This window comes from Dipodomys ordii, unplaced genomic scaffold (genome assembly GCF_000151885.1).
Source record: "Dipodomys ordii isolate 6190 unplaced genomic scaffold, Dord_2.0 Scaffold3, whole genome shotgun sequence".
In the NCBI taxonomy this organism is placed as follows: Eukaryota; Metazoa; Chordata; class Mammalia; order Rodentia; family Heteromyidae; genus Dipodomys; species Dipodomys ordii.
The window spans coordinates 8701605-8719657 of NW_012267219.1; the positions used below are offsets into that span (position 1 = coordinate 8701605).

At 36.9% G+C, this 18053-nt stretch overlaps 1 protein-coding gene across 1 annotated transcript in view; it reads right to left on the reverse strand.

Annotated features, from left to right (window-relative positions):
• Positions 1-14444, reverse strand: part of Grip1 (glutamate receptor interacting protein 1) — a 169088-nt gene extending 154644 nt beyond the window's left edge. The window contains exons 1-2 of the mRNA XM_013018571.1: positions 14363-14444; positions 8185-8265 (exon numbers count right to left, since the gene is read on the reverse strand). Of these exons, the coding sequence (XP_012874025.1) occupies positions 8185-8265; positions 14363-14444 (163 nt within the window). The remainder of the gene's footprint in view (positions 1-8184; positions 8266-14362) is intronic.
• Between the last annotated feature and the right edge of the window lie 3609 nt (positions 14445-18053).

Consider the following 18053-nt stretch of genomic DNA (forward strand, 5'->3'; position numbering starts at 1 on the left):
AGTATATTTTAGATATGAGACCCTTGTCCGTTGTATGGCTAGTAAAGATCTTCTCCCAATCCGTGGGCTTTCTATTGATCTTGCTAGCTATGTCATTTGTTTAGGCTCATTCTTAAGACTCCTACAGGAGTCTCGGCTTTCTTTTCAAAAACATGGTCTCTACCTTTCTTTTTCGACTATTCTCAACTCATATGCTGAAGTCCATATATTGTCCTTGGCATAACCTGACATTATACTGGACATTTTTATGATAGAATTTAATTGAGTGTCCTACTTGTCCACTAGCATGCCAATTCTAGAAATAGAGGTTTACAGTCCCGGTTAAACATCTATATTCCTAGCATCTAGGACAGTACCCATCTCTCAGTGGGTGCTGGAGAGTTGCATGTTGAGTGACTGTAGTCAGTGATTCTGATGAACACACAGAATCACAATGTGGGAAGAAATAGTTTTAGTTATTAGATAGTTAGGGAGCAAGAAAAGAATTGGCTAGAGGAATAAATGAACAACATGGTGAAGAATTTACTAGTGAAAAGTGGGAGATGAATGTATAGTGGCTTACAATACACAGACAAAGCATGAAAGCACCATCTATAGTCAAATTCCTAAAGAGAACCAAGAGAACTACCAACTACTACAAGTCCTTCCACTCAAGACTTGAAAAAGAAATCTCCACAGCATCTGTTTGACATGTAGCACACTAGTTTTATAAATATGCAAGAATCATTGTTTTAAATATGTATTTAAATATAAATAGATATGTATATATATACATACATGCTTACATAGTATTCCCTGAACTTACACTGACTCTCATAATGGGAGATGCACATGGACTGATTTTAGAAAGCTCTTTACAAAGTTAAATGCTCCAACACAGCACAGAGGGATTCATTCATGTATGTAGTATAATCTTAAGGCTTTGCATTGTTCCACAGTTTTAAGAAGGAAATATATAGTATACAGTTAAAGTGATAGTAGTTTCAGAACAAATATTCAGAGGACTTCTTGTACCATTTTATTTTTTTCCCTTGAATTGCAAGTTCTGAAAATCACAAATGTGTAGAATAAATTAGAGGGCAGCCCGAAGCACTGTGTTTTATTTCCTACTTCCTCTTACCCATCAGCCACCCACAGAAGAAAATGGTATGAGTGAGTTCTAGGACCCAAACCCAATATTCATCTGTCCACCTCTGGTCCTAGGCACCAGTCAGTGTGGACTGAGAAGTATAATGTGCCTTGGAAGCCAGAGGCTACTGTATTTCACACTTTCCGGATACTACTGGGAAGAGGCTCCACTGGTCTCTAAAAGTCAAGGTCTCAACATCTCATTCTCAGTTCAAAGTCTCCCTACCACTTTCTCCTTCACTCAGTGCTCAAGACTGATGAACAATTCATAATGATCCAAGTGCAACTAATTTCCTAGCCTTGTGATCTTACAAATAAATGCCTTTAGCTCTCAGAACTTCAATCTGCTCATCTGCAAAAGGGAAATTAAAACATGTATATTTCCTGGAGTTGTTGTAAGGAAGAATTGAAATGTTATGCCTAAGAATTGTGAGTTTAGTATTTGTGATGAGGCATGCAGTGAGTAGAAATAGCTACTTTCATAAATACCCATAACTCTCCTCTTCCCATCTTTTCTCTGTTTCTCCTCCTCCATATTGGTTTAGACTTATGATCATTCCCTAAGATCTGTGATAATATTCAGTGTCTTCTTGTTCTTTAGGTATTTCTTTCCATTTTTTTTTAGCAGAATGCCTTCCACTCCCACTTTAAATGGCCTGTTTCTGTATCATAAATCAACAACTACTTATTGATGTACTAATAAAGTACATAGTGCTGGGATTCTCAAAGTCATTTCTTCTGAGAAGAATCACATTGCAAGTCAGCATTTTCTAAAGCATGCTGGATATATATTAATGGATGACAGATGATTTGAAGGGACACATAACCTTAGTTGAAAACATTTTAAATTTATATTAGAAAAATAAGTAATTAAAACATTAATTCCTACATATGAAAGATTAAGAGAAAATTAAGGGAAAAAAGCCAATTTAAATCTACTAAATTATATTAATTATAGTACAAATGGAGCAAGCATAGGTATGTAATACAATTATGTACATGGCATATTTAGTGACTGAAATTTTGGAAGCTGTTTAACTCATTTAAGGCTGACAGTCCTCAAGCCTACAGTAAACTATAAGATATTTATTCACATTCCCTATGTCCATTAAGCAATACAACTTTCACTTAGTCTAATTCCCTAAAGTAATTTAATTTTAGTTGCCTTTTTTTTTTTCAGAATTAAAGACTGAGCTCAGGGCCTTGCATGTGACATCAAGTGCTCTTTCACTAGGCTAAATCGCCAACCCCTGAATTCACTTAATTTAAAAATCCCTGAACTGAAGGTCTCTCTAACCTGAAAACGGGAAGAATTAATTTTTCTTCAGTAAAAAAGCTATCGAAGGGCGAGACTTCCTGTAGCTTTGGGCCATGTATGCTCAAGCCTTCTTGTAAATGTGTCTCAGACACTAGGAGTTGTGCTTATTATCATCAGAGTTTCTGCATGCCTCAAATGACACTACTCCTGTAACACTGAGGTCTTGGGAAACATCAAGATACAGTTCTAAGTAATTACAAACAATTTACCCTAATTTGAATATTGGAGGACATTGCTGTTGAAAAGTCACATGTCTCTGTGTGTATCAACTTATTGTATTTCAGCCATATATACTAAAGCACAAGAGAAGTTAAAATGTGATAGACTGTCACATCTCTGAATCACTAATGAAAGCAATAGCATGGAACACAAAAATCTAGCTTCTTCTTCCACCCAGAACTGTTTGAAGAGGACTTAGTGTGTACCCACCTCTGTCACCCAGCAAACTGGATCAGCTCTCTGGAGGACACCCTTATTGTGTACTTGCCAAGAAAAGTAATAAGCTCTAGTTTGTACTGTTCCATTTATAGACTCCAGAAAGATTTTACACATGTTTTGGCCCTTTCCTAGAACAGAAGGGTTGAGTAAAATCACTCTCATATCGTCAATTTTTATGTTCAATGTATTCCAACTTTTTCTTCAGGTGTTAGGGGACTACAGATATTTTCTGCTTAAACAGAAAAAAATGAGACAGGAGAGATCTCTGGCCTTTAATAGTCTTTGGCTTCTAACTGACCTATATTTCATTCATTAGTTTGGGGCAGCAGACAAATTCCTTAGAAATATCACATTTGGTGCAGCCTCAAGGTCAATGTGAACATAGACTGCAATTTACCACAGTCAGAAAACATGTGGTAGACAGAGACTGTGTGGTGCTTTTGTCTAGGTAGTTTATTGGCCACAAGCCCACATACTCTTTCCAGAGAAAACTGTCTGATGGTCTTTGTTTTTCATTCATTCTACAAGCATTGATTGAACACCTAACAATTGCTAAACACTATTCTATGCACTGGAGCTAAAATAGTGAACAAGATATACACAATACCTGCCTTCATGTAGTTTATCTAAGGACTAGGAAAGAAAATGACTATGTGTTTATGAGTTAATTTCAGATGGTGATAAGCACCACAGGAAAAAAGAGGAGTGGAAGAACTGTAGATACTTTCGCTGTGCCACCAATAATCTTGACTTTATGATCTTACAAATGTCTTGCTAAAGAACTAAGATAATATAGCTCCTTTCTTAAACACTGTAGCTGTAACACCTGCAAACATTTTTGGCAGTGATTTTCCTCTTGCTTATGGTGATCCACATTTTGCCCGATTGGGCTCCTCATAGGAATGCAGGCAAGTATGACTATGAAGCAGAAGTACTTGTTGCAGAAGTTTGATATTTCCTGATCCTGGACATGTCCTGACTTAATAGCTTGAGCACCCTATGCAGTAAGTCTAATATTTCGTTTTCCATCTGGGATATTCCTTCCTCCTCCCCCTGCCCCAAGAGGCTCAAGTAGAGTGCTGAAGTAGAATCTGTCTATCAAATCAGGGAACATTCTCATCATAGGCCTGAATATTGGAATAGCTATAAAATCCTAGTGTAAAACTCATAGTAGATATCTGCTCTAATACAGAAAATGTAGCTCATTGAAGCATTAGACTGTGTATAGAATAGTGACAGGAAAATGCAGAACACAAAGGGAGGGCAGAATGTCCAAAATTCTTATCCTCTTCCTTTAATGTAAGGTTGCCAGTTTTCTGTGATGTCATGACATGGAATTTTTTTTCCAGGCTTTAATTTTCCAATAGATATTGACGATTCCTGCATGTATTCTAACAGGTTGACTATAACAGCTTAGGTTACTAGGCATTTCAAACTGTCAGCTTCATTTTTTAAAATTACTTCCCCCCATATCTAGATATGACAATCGAGAAAAACTCAGCTCAAACTCACTCTATTATGACCAAACTGAAAATGTCATTTCTAATATTACAAGAAGGGAAATCTTTCCTACACATTTTTTGTGACTTTAGTCTGGATACAGATAATTTTCCTGGTACAGCAAGGTTTGAAAACATACTAATTATGAGCACTTCCTATCTTCCAGTATTTGTCAATGGCCCCAAATTGTTTGTCATGGCAAACATAAGCAAAGAAAGATATCTTGTACAGAAAGAGGAGGCAAGTCACATCAATATATGCTAACTCTAAGAGACATTGGACTCTAACACAAAAACACTAGAGACATGATTAAATATTACATTTCTGAGAAGGAAAAACAAGAATTTATTATAAAATCTGTAAAACCCATGTCTGGCTACCTTAGTAATCAAATTACTAATAATCTGTTAAATTTTACAATAAAAATGTACAAAAAAAGCATTAGATCAAACTAAAAAAAATAAAGTTTATATACAGTAGTTCAAACTACATTTTTATGTGCAATTTGTCTATGAAAAATGCACAGAAATAACATTGAAAATGCATTCTTAATACTTTTTTATAAATATTTCATCATTTGAGATATTTATTATTTTTTTCTGCTTATGTGGTGCTGAGGAATTGAACCCAGGGCCTCATGAATGCAAGGCAAGTGCTCTACCACTGAGCCACCTTCCCAGCCCATTCTTAATACTTTTAAGAGAATATGAAGTCTCTAACTTAAACTCCAGTATCAGAGAAATGTATGTCATTTTTTTTACTATTGTCAATGAAAAATTTCCAAAAGTTTATGGTAGATGAAAAGAATTTTTTAAACATTTTATGCCATAATAGACATGATTAAAATGACAAATTTCCAAATAGCATTAATAATTCATTTTTCCTTTATCCAAAGCAAATGTACTTTTCTCCTAAGACATATTTAATCCATCTTCCTTTCTTTTGGAAAAGAAAAGGAGGGAGATGAAAAGATTTATGATTGGAACTGGCATTCAACAAAAGGTACACATTTAGTTTGAGATTTATTATAAAATAATTGCTACAATAATTCTGAGTTTAGATAATGGTATTGGATTTTATATGAACAAAGAACAAATTTATATTTCTGTTAATATTCAAGGTTACCTTGTTGGTATATAATTGCTAAAAGTTACTGTTTATTATACCCTAGAAATAATGGAGCCCATGTTAACATTTATTTTAAATCTATGTATATCTATATAAATATTTGCTTCAGGAAGCACCGGATCTATATTTGTAAAATAAGTTTTAAAGACCAACTTACATTGTCATAACATTTGGATACACAAGTGTAAGAAACCCTTGCTACCTATGTTCTTCCTTCCGTATGATCCCTCCCCATCTCCCAAAGCAAGCATTAGTAGGACAAGAAAGGGAAAATTGCCATTTTGAATCACTGTGAGTAGGGCGTTGAGGGCTTGCTTTTCAATAGCTGGGGCATTTTAATTGCCCCGATCTAGTTTGGAAGATAACCTCTGTACATCAGGAAAGGGTGGATGGGTCAGGCTTTTCTTTAGGCCTTCTTTACTTTGGTACTCTTCTCTCTAAATCCACTTATACATGCTCCCATAGGGGCAAGTAAGATTGAGAGGTGACCACAGCAGAATGAGACAAAAGCCATTCACCTGTATATGGTTCTTCCAGCTCTATGTGGTTCAATGCTGTCTATCAGACTAGTTTAGGGTTTTTTTAGCCCAAACTCCAGCAAACCATAGAGAGCATATATTTATGGGCCCATTTCCTCTGCATTTCTCCCTCTTATCATGGGCTTTGGAGGAGTGGAGAGCGGCATGGTAGGAAACGGGTCGTGACTTCTGGATTCGATTTTTCTTTGTTGTAAGTGACTTCTTAGTCAGGGTTCTGGGAGCACGCCTTTACTTTAGTCAGCACATGCATTTTTTAGGTACTTTTCAGTAAGGTGGTAAAGAGTCAGTAATTTAAGAGTCAGTAAATCAGTCAAGAAGCAGTTCCTAAGAAGTGTGTTAATTTTCCCTTTAAGAAAATATTAAATAACAATCCACTATTAACCACTGTAGTTTCTTAGCCCTCTGGTGGGTACAGTCTTTTCCTTGAGCTGTTTTAAATAATTGAGAAGACCTTGAAGACATTTGTTTTCTCTGGCCATTTAAACAATCCATGGCATTTATTTAATTTTTTGGAACGTTAAAAATCTGATAAATGGAAGAATAAAACATAAAATTCTACAATGAAGAATTTTTTGTGTATTGTAAGCTAAGGATTATGGTTATCCTCTTTGTTCCCTTAATATGTAAGTTGAAAATCAATGTCGTGACTTTAGCCTGGTGTTCTATTATGTGCTCTAATTTAGTATGTAACACTAGAGAACCCTTGAAAGGAAAACATAAGTAATGAGCAGGCAGGGGGGCTTGATTATTCTCACACGAGGAAGTGAGGGGTTTCTTGCCTTCCTAGCAGAGGGATGCAGAGTACTAGCTAGCATATAGAAATGAAGAGGCATTGATAGACAAGTGACATTCTCGACCTTCAAACCCTGGGCACTTGCTTACTGCTGACAAGGAGAAAGCAGAGAACACAGCCCAAAGCTGACTGCAAGAGTTTTCCTAAACGTGACCAGCACTAAGAATGATGTTTTGTAAGATGAAATAGAAGAAATCTCAGCACCGCGTAATGCCATCTAATTACAGAATTCAAATTACTTTAGAATATTCAAAGCACCCAAACAAGGATGGACAACATCTGCATATTCTGTTCCTAAGCCAAGTATGTTCAGAATAAATCTAAGCTTTAAGAATAAGAGTAAAAATAACTACATGTAATTATTATAAAAATAAGAATCATGAACAAAGTTCATGTTCATAAACTGGACTTACCTTGCTTTATCTTCAAATGGAGAATTCACCTTCACTAGACCGATTTGCCAACTCATTCATTTTAACTCAGAAGACATCGATTTGGTTCTTTTGAATTGCTGAAATGGCTAGCTCTAAAATTTCATATCCAAGCTTCGGCTGTATTCGCTTTACTTACACAAACATCGTATTTTATTTTATAAATCTTTAAACATGTTAGTGCTTTTAACCCTGTTCTTAAGCACCATTACTTCCATAAGGGAATTTTTCATAAATCATGTAGCTGAGACCAAACTCAAATAATATTCTGAATTTTCTTCCCCTCTTGATTTGAAAACTTAAGATGCTTTAGTGCTATTGGCAAACTCAAAGCTTCAAGAGATTAAAGTTTTGGAGTGGAGACATTTTAAGATATTTCTCCAAATATTTTGTTGGGAAAAACACTGACACCATTCATTGTATTATAACCATCAGAATCACATCTGCCTAAGGAAAGAAAGTCCCCGAATTTTACAAGAGCTGGACAGTGGAAGAAAACCTAAGTTTGAAGAAGAAGAGAAGAAAGGGGAACATTTCCATTCCACATGCAGGATCTGCTCCTGCAATTCTGAACCCCTTTGTTCTGCAGGGTATCTCAGGAAATAAATAGATGCTGCCATGCAAGTTTATCCCGCTGGAAACAGAGGTGAGAGTAAGTGATTCAAGTCTTTTCACAAAGGATTTTGTTGTGTTGGGTTACAAGATGGATTCTCACAAGTTGCCAAGCTTTTCTGAAGTCTGTTTTTATTTTTATTTTTTAACTATTGTTTGAACAAATGTGTAGAAAGCAGTCTGTGCTCTCGGAGATAGCATGATTTTTAGTAATCAGGGGAGAATTATTTAGGATCAACAGATAATAGGATTCAGAAGTTAGTAAAATAGCTGAAAAATCCAACAGTCAGGTCTAACCTGGAATGCTCTGTCTCCTCACAGCCAATGATCCATCAGGCGGCTTTGTCTGGCTGGCGGATTTAGTGTAGGGACTCTCATCTGCAAAGGTACAATGAAGGGTTTGGTTAATTTCCATCCAGTTTCTAGCATAGTGAAGATCTTTAATGGATTGTAATCCTTCTGCCAGAGAGAGGTGATGGGATACAGTGAAAGAGCTGGTAGACCTAAGTCCTAAACTGAGCTGTGGGGCAAGTCTGAAAAATCAGTTTCTCCCCCTATATAAGAGAAATAACGTTCTCATTAATTCTTAGAGTTGTCAGGATCAAAAAAAAACTATAATGGATGAGAAGACATTTATAAAGTGGCAAGAAGTGTAAATAATAGTACACAAATTACTTGCCTGCTTACATTCATTGATAAATAAGTATCAATGAATATGTATAAAAGGAAGACAAAGAGGAAATAAAATGGGTGAGTGAGCGCTAAGAATAATTAATCAGATAGAAGAACAAAGGCAGTGAAATGCAGTATTTCAGATAAGCAGATGATAGAATATTAGTATTGCAGGAAAAGAAAGGCAGAGTTAGTTTCTCTTGGGAGTATGAACTGGCATCTGGGGAAAAGCCAAAGGAGAGGGTCACTCAGAGGTAACACCAGAGAAGGTAGGTTGAGAATAGGGAAGGAAAGATGGTTTGGCAAAAGAAGACATACATTCCAATGAGCTGATTGGCCCTCATTTAGAAAGAGATGAAAATAAGCTGCAGAACAATACAAAGTGCAACTGAAAAGGCAGAGGCCCAGAGCTCAGTGAGAGATGGCACGAAGTAACAAGATCATAGAGGAAATGGGTCCATCAAATTATAAGTGATTTTTTTTCTTTAGGATTTCATCCGACTTGGATTACAGAAACAGTGATTTGGGAAGGCAAGTATGAGGGTTAAAATAGGAAGAAACACTTTTTCCTAATTTGGATGTGGTATTTGTATATAGTAAGAGATTTCTGGGAGTAACAACCTGTAATATTCCAAGAACAGCATGTAAATGGCTTGAGCAAACATAATGTAACAATTACCACACATATTTGGTCATACTAGACGACCCAAACATCACTTTGGCAATGCTATAAGATATTTGTTAGTGCTGATCTTGTTTTAACAGAAAACTATTAACAGACCTAAAAACCTTATAGACATGGCAAACTATTAAATACAACAAAGATTCAACTCAATAAGGCTTTATCATCCGAGAACTGAGAACATTAATTCTCTCACTAAGCAGTATGTGCTTCAATATCAAGGAATTCATTTCCTCTCTAACACGCTCTAACACGTACTTCTGTTTGAAATGATTTATAATTTCTTCATAAAATGAACAAGGTCTTTATAAGCAATAGCAAAAAGAAAAGATTCACACTGCTGTAAACTGCAATTAACTTAAAAAAGTCTCATGCTTACATTCCATTTGTCACACAATTCTTTATATTCTCTGAAAAAACCCCCAGCAACTCTCAGATACCAAAATAATCAACATCACATTATCATAGTTGCTTTTGAAGCAGTTTCTAAGGTCTTCAACTATCTTATTTGCAAACATAATTTTGAGTACAATTAAAAACCACAAACCAAAATCTAAGTTGTACATGAGAAAAGTCTCACGATTCTCATAGGAGTAATTGAGTGTTCTTCTCACAGAGTTAATGTAATAATCAGGCTGCGCATTATATAGCACTGATTAAAATAAACTGGCACAGTGTAAAAATTTGAGATTCTTCACAAGATTACTTTGAAAGTACTTTTCATTTCATTACCCACAACTTAGAAACCATATTCATGATTATAGAGCAGGGATCCAAGTGAGACAAGTCGCAACAACCAGGTTCTTAGTTGGAAGCATGGATATGTAAAAGCCTTCCTCAGTTTTCAATTTGTCAAGGTTACAACCTTTCGTAAATCAAGTACAGAGATTTTTTTTCCCTCTAAACAAGCAAAAAGAGACTTACCCAGGAGGTTTGGGTTACCTGCCCTTTATTTTAAGGAGATATATCTTTAGAAATTTATCGTTTGCTTAACAGTAGTCAACGCTGATAAAATGGTTCTCTCATTTATATTTGAAAACAGTTTTCCTCTTTTAGAGTTAGGATTGTCTAGTTACACTCATCCTTAAAAGGTTGAAACTGAATTATAGATGGCTACCTGGCCAGGATTTCTATCACCATCCTCCAAATCCACTATGACCCTCTGCATCAAGAGTGTCCTTCCCAACATAGAAGAAAGTAAATAATCACCTAGAGACCAAAAGGTGTATTAGTCAAAGGATCAGACTGAAATAAGTTCAGTATTATCTAAGAATAGTTTGCTGAAATCAATCACAATAAGAGCAATAATTCTTAACAGAAGCGGAGCAGACATGCAATAACACAGCACACATCAAGGAGAGCAGAGCAATAGAGAAGTATGGCATAATTTAACCTTTATTTTTTAGAAAAGTTTTCCAAAGAATATCTTCTTAAACATAGAAGAGACATTGTGAGCTTTTTCTTAAAAGCTATGCATCACAGAGAAGATGTCAGCCCTATAAGTCAATTCTTGTTTCAACCCTTAAAAACAAAAATTGAAGAAGACCTTGAATGCATCAGCAGTTGATGGCTCAACAATAGAATACTAAAGGACAAAAATGTCCAGGGTTTATTTTAGTCCTTCCCAGAAAGTCATGGAAACCAATGCAAGCAGCTATCGTGGTCTGCTGGTGTGTCCCTTAAGCAGATTTAAAGACAGATTGCTATAATTTTATAAGAGATGATCTATTCTTTGATTTTGTGATTGGTACTTAGGCCTACAGAGATATAGAAGAATAAGTATTAAAAGTGAGTCAAGACTCAATTTATTGTGTTCTTATTCCCATGTACCTTTTGATCTTATTCCTCATGGATAGACAAGATTTTCAGAGGTCACCGTCTCACACGTGACTTATCAGATCAGTATACAACCAGACCTTCTCAGCAGAGACCTTACAGGAGAACTGTATGGAACAGTTATTGCAGCTCTTTTTCTGTGTCTAAATATCATTCTCCCTTCCTCTTCATCTTTTTTTTTTGGCCTAAAGAATACTTCAAAATGGTAACATAAAAACAATATGATCAGCTTCACTTACATTTTTTTCTTTTTTGAGACAGAATCTTGCTATGTTCCTGAGACTGGTTTAGAACTAGGTATATAGGAACACATGATCAGTCCCTCAGCCTCCCAAGTGCTAAGCCTGTAGGTAGATAGCACCATGCCCAGCCTTCCACTACCACACTTTTTTAAAGATAAAAAATTTAAAGAAATGTCATTCTTCTAAGATATGGCCCTAAAAGAAAGTCACTGAATTTTAAGGTATTTTTCCTTTGCTTTGGGGGCAACACCAAATAGACTCTGAAGTTCCCTTAAGATATACAAATGGGTAATTTAAAGAAAGGAACTGACATGTAGGTAAGGTGTCTAGTATAGTAGCTGGAACATAGTAGGTATTTATTCAATATGTTCTGATGGATGAGTAAGTTGTATTCAATTCTTCAAACTAAAGCGTTTATTATAAACAAGCTGAAGTATATGAACTATTATTTCCTACCTTCTGCCATTTTTCCTTTCCTAGGTTTATATTCAATTCCTTTAAAAATCATATCATTTCCCATCTGTTGTTAGTTACTGTACTATTATTAATACTGTATGTTTAAATATATGCTTCTTTATAAAGTTGATTTTAAAATATATTTTACTTTTACTCAGAGTTTAGATGGAATTATCAAATAATCTTTAAAAACAGTCGTTTAGACAAAAAGAATTCTGGTGTTCATACCAGATTCTCAGCATTAACTTTGATGGAAGGGATACTAACAAGGGAACTCTCTTGCAAATCACTAAAGGGAAGTATCAGATGTTGAGCTAGTGATCTACTGCTGTAAGAGGGCACAAAGGGCATCTCAGGGTATCAGAAGTGCCAGCTTTTCTTAATGGCACTTTGACAGCTAATCACTGTGAGATATGATGGCCTCCCACTTACATAGGGTTTGTGTGTTGGTAATAGCCAGGAAGAACTGGGTCCTTTTATAGAGACATCCATGAGACCAAGAAACATGCCTTCTGTTAACACAGAGAATTGACATGGTGATGGAATTGCAGTAAGGGCTTAAACAGCCACATACGTATAAGAACAATGCTGTGATCTGTGTAGGATGTGGAAAGATATCTGTCCCTCTCATCTACCCCAAATGCCAAAAATAGGAGAGACAAACAGAGGCCATTTGTTTTGATTATTTCATATGAAGTTGTTGTTTGTAAACTTACAAAGTCATCAGTAAGCACTTAAGTGGGAAAGCTTTATTCTACATCCTATGCTGGAGCTGGGAGAGAAAAGGACTCAAGTTGTTTCATGTTTTCCTATCATGGTTGCCTGGCATCAAACAACATTCAGCCGGGCACTAGTGGCTCATGCATGTAACCCTAGCTATTTAGGAGGCTGAGATCCAAGGAACACAATCAAATACCAGTCAAATCAGGAGAATTCAGGAGCCTTTATCTCCAATTAACTAGTGGGAAAGTAGAAATGCAGCGTAAACTAGAGCTCCAGCTTTGAGTAGAAAAACCAATTGAGGAGCCCTGAGTTCAAGCCCCAATACTGGCACTTACACACACACACACACACACACACACACACACACACACACACACACACAAAATTAGTATGGTTCTTATCTCTCCCATTCCCAGAGTGTAGGCTTCCCAGAGGAACGTGATTTGACTATGGCTCAGGAATTTCTGGACCTCTTCAGGGCTTTGTTGAAGAAAAAACATCTTTTGGCTGAGACTAATCAGTCCACGCTAAACAACTCCTAGCAACTAATTATGCACAATTGAGGCACCTGTTAAGCTAGCAGATCCCTTAACTTCTTGATTAGAAAGAAAATACATCAGTGCAGTTAAACATTATGACCATTTCACAGAAGCAGGGATATAGGTATGCCACAATGTCATTACAAACTCAGAAGAAATTGTTTTCTATAAAAGAACCAAACTAAATCGATTGTGAAGGAGATAATGTGTCCCTTGAATTCAATTAACTTCCACAAATTTTAGTGCCTACTATGTGTAAACTAAGAACTGAAGTGGATAAAAGATAATGAAACTCCCAATGGAATGATGATTGCAGAATTCTTATTCCCTCATAGCTTTGAGAGCGGAACATGGTGTTTGCTTCTCCTTAGGGAGAGAACCAGCATGGACTCAGGATACTGGTGAAAGAGAGCCATAGGAAGAGGAAAGAAGACCCACCACAAGACTCCACTCAGATTTTTCCAATAAAAATCCAACAGCTCAATTACTTCAATTTGCTAGGGGATTGTAAGCTTTTCTGAGTTCAGTCCTGTGAACATCTTATTTCAATCCAGCGTGAATATATTCTAAGTGTTTCTTTCTCTTGGACTCCTGCTCTCTAGCTCAATTAGCTGCCTTGCTATTTGCTGATACATTCTAAAATTTAAGAAAAATTTCCTGAAGAATAACTGCCAAATGATTTTGACAATAGAACTTGACATCTTTCTCTTCTTATTAAAATTATGTGTAGCTTGGTGCTGGTGGCTTACATTTGTTATCTTCCCTCTTCAGAAAACTGAGACCTAGAGGATTATGGATTCAAGCTAGCCTGGGCTGAAAAGTTCAAGAGACTTCCTCTTCAATTATCCAGTAAAAAGTCAGAATGCCAGCAAACAAGCCAGGTTCAAACCTTACTATAGACACACACACACACACACACACACACACACACACACACACACACACACACACACACACACACACACACACACCCCTCTTGAACTCTTACCCCTCCACCAAATATTTATTAGCATCAATTAATTGTACAAAGAAGTGTCATGTTGGTGTACCTTCGCATCCCTGCTTCCCAAGCCAATCTGAACAAGCTTCAGTGTTCCATTTTCACACATGTACACAAAGTACTTTGACCACATTTACCTACCTTTACCCTCTCTTGAATACTGAGTTGTCATTCCTTATTAAAATATCTCTACGGTTCTAGGGCTAAGCAAAAGATGTCCTCTGGATCTTTCATATTCAGAAGGATGTAGGTCCAAACAAGCTTCAGCAATGTTGCTTTGGAATGTTGAGTTGTTAGCACTGATACCAAGAATGAGTTAGTTTACCTCTTTTCTCAATGAGCAAATTTAGGTTTAAATCAGAGCTTGCCTTGAGCTGGATGGCAGGAGGCAGAGGCAGCTGCTCCATGATGGTCTCCCTCTTATTAGGAAATGATTTTTCTTCTTCCACCCACTTACTTCCCCTCTCCCTTTCTGTGATTTGTTTCACATCTGCATGACATAAGTGATCTCCACAAGTTTCCTTGTAGTTTTATGATTGGGACACTGATGGTTTTTATATTTTTAGAGGGACCAGGTCTATTGCTTTTTTTAAAAAAGTCACCCAAATAGTTCACAACTCAATTTTAAAAACAAAAGCACTGTGGTTCCTTAACAATGACAGGATGTCCTTGATTACATTAGTTATAAACACATAGTCACTTATTATGACTTGACTACGAAGTATGTTCCCAAAGGCTCATGAGTCTCACAGGCATGATTGCCAGCGGATAGGCATTTGTCAAATGTATTAGATCCTAAACACTCTAACCTAATCAATGTTTTAATACTTGCATGGCTTCATAAAATGATAGCATTGTTGGGAAGTGGGGAAAAATAGGAGATGGAGTGTGGTTGAAGGAAGTAAGACACTGAGGTCTCTGACTTTTAAGGGTATACCTTGGTCTCCACCCTTTCTATTCTTTTTTCACTCTGCTTCCTGGCTTTTGTGAGATGCTAGTTTTTGCTGCACAACAGGATCTCACTTCTCATGGTGCTCTGCCCAAGCTAATGGGGCCAAAATTCATGCACCGAAATCTCTAAAACAGTAAGCCAAAATAAACCTTTCCTCCTTTAAAACTGTCTCTCTCAGGTATTTGTTGCAGAAATGAAAAGCTAACATACACTTTAGGGATTAAATGTTACTGCCAAAAAGCATGCCAACTATACAGCTTCTGTGATTATAGGCTTGGCCTATGTCATTATTTTTCTCCCTTACTTCTCTATTTCCTAACTCTTTGCTTCAGACTATGTATAGCAAAACCTCCTGGTGAGGCATATGCACATTAACATTTGGAAAGCTTTTCCCCTACTCATACGACAACAACAAGCAATTGTACAGGTGGTGGGAGTATTCCCATCCTGAGGTCTCACCTGACCGTGGCAACAGTAATCTATAGAGAGGCTGGTAGAATGCCAATGGTTTCAGTAAACGCCAAAACCATTTTCTGAAATGGAAATGAAACTTCGCAATGGTATGGTTTTGAGTGGATTCAGCCATCCCTCTATCTACTTTAAATCTTTAAAGAGTCCTAAAATAGCTGAATTATGGGAGTTGATATAATGAAGGTTGGATTACCTAGAGCCAATGAATTGAGTATTAATCAGTCAATACATACTTTTTGGTTAAGATAGGCTATGGTTTCGAGCTACTTACTATTCTCTAGCTAGTGAAAGACAAAGGAAAATGAAATTACATCTTGCCTCATGACTGGGATATGAGAGAAAAATCTTCCACAGCACATCTTAAACTCTTGCTCTGCAGACCTTTTCCTTGCAGTAAGTTTTCTGGGACCCAAAAGAGTTTCTATCATAAACTCTGACCTCTGATCTTTGCATGCAAGGAGGACTATAATGGCCCCAGACGACTGGTCAATCTTGTGGAAGTAGTCTGTGGTAACTACACTGTTGTGGGCCTTTTTTTGAAGAACAATATCTCTAGCCAGGTTAATTTGTAAATCCTCTCTGAAATTAATGAGCATGAAATTGCACATTTTCTGCCTCTGGCATTCCCATTGCTAATGTGTCTGAACCACAAATGATAACGTCTCTGCTTCTTCCTAATGATGTTTCCATCAAAGAGATGAAGCAGAGTTATGGAGTTACAGATTTGCCTCATCACCAAGGAATCAACATTTTGATAGTATAGACTCTCTCCCATGAGAATCATTTTTATTACCTTGTCAAATCCCACTTTAATACCTTAAACATTTAAATTTCGTGAGGCTTCAACATTCTTTTTATGTAGCAGGAAGGACTACCTGCTGTAAATATCTGGCCTATCGGATTATACCAGCTGACATTCTCAGTAGCTCACACTGTGAAATGCTCATAGATTCAGCGAGTTCATACCATTAGAATGACAAACTTATGAAAAGTAAAAATAGCCTCAACCATTAAAGCCAGCCACCAGTAGGCTCATGCCTGTAATTCTAGCTACTTAGGAGGCTGATCTGAGGATCATGGTTCAAAGCCACCCTGGACAGAAAAGACTCTTCACAAAACTACCAAAAAAGCTGGAAGTAGAGCTATGGCTCAAGTGGTAGAGTGCTAACTTTGATCAAAAGAATCTCAGGGACAATGCCCACATCCTGAATCAAGCCCCAGTCTCTCTCTCTCTCTCTCTCTTTCTCTCTCTCTCTCTCTCTCTCTCTCTCTCTCACACACACACACACACACACACGGTACATCACTCACTAGAGGAAAAGTATGCATTCACATTCACATGCACATAAACAAGCTTCACCATATCTTAATATACTTGGACAGTAACAGAATTTGTGTTTGATTTTACATAACAGCAATTAGAGTTTGAGTGATATGATTAATAGATACAAATAAGACATTTTATTCATAGATTGTCAGAAATAAATGAAAATGGCCATATTGCTAAAGATGATCTATCAATTCAATGTGACACTCATCAAAATCTCAATGTCATTCTCTTCAGAGATAGAGCAATCAATCCTAAAAATCATATGAAAACAGAAAAGGCCTCAAAGAATCAAAGTAATCCTGAGAAAATAATAATAATAAATAAAAAGCAATTCTAGAGGGATCAGTTTTAATCTTCAACTATACTACAGAGTTATAGAAATAAAAACAGCTTAGTATCGGCACAAAAACAAACCTGAAGACCAAGAGAATAGATAAAAGGACCAAAAGTTAATCTATACACTTATAACCATCTGAGTTTTTTATTTTTTTGTCAGTCATGGGGTGTGATCTGGGCTTGGGTGCTATCCTCAGCTCTTCAGCTCAAGGCAAATGCTCTACCACTTGAGCCACAGCACCATTTCCAGTTTTCTGGTGGTTTATTGGAGATAAGAGTCTCATGGACTTTCCTGCCTGGGCTGGCTTTGAACCGTGATCCTCAGATCTCACCCTCCTGAGTAGCTAGGATTACAGGCATGAGTCACCGGTGCCCAGCCCATCTGGTTTTTGATAAAGCACCCAAACTATGTTGGAAAAAACAGTCTCTTCAACAATGGTACTAAGAAAGCTGAATATCCATATGTACAAGATCGAAACTTGTCTGTCACCCTGTATTACTTAAGCATCTTTCTAGCAGAGAACAGTCCCTTTAAAGAATTAGAAGAGAAAACTGGCTGAATTTCTCTAACGTGTTCTATGCCAACTATTCTCTGCTGCCTAAAGCATTTAGAGCTGGTTCCTGCAAGTGGTTTATAATCTTAAAACGAATAAACCTGGGGCAGTGTTTTCTCCTTTAGTATTCTAGACAACATGTGCCTGATGCCATAATATTTCTAGCCTCTCATTAGGGTCCATGTGGCCAAAGTGGAGGCAGAGAGGAAAGGAAAGGCAGAGAGGAGGCAGAAAAGAAAAAGATGCTTCTTCAGTTGGAGAGGAGATGGAAGTCTGTCTCTTCTGTCCTCTGACTCTCCAAGCCCATCAGAACAAACAGCCAGGCTCCAGAGCAAGATGCCTGCAATTAAGTAGTGGCTGATGTAGCCTAGTC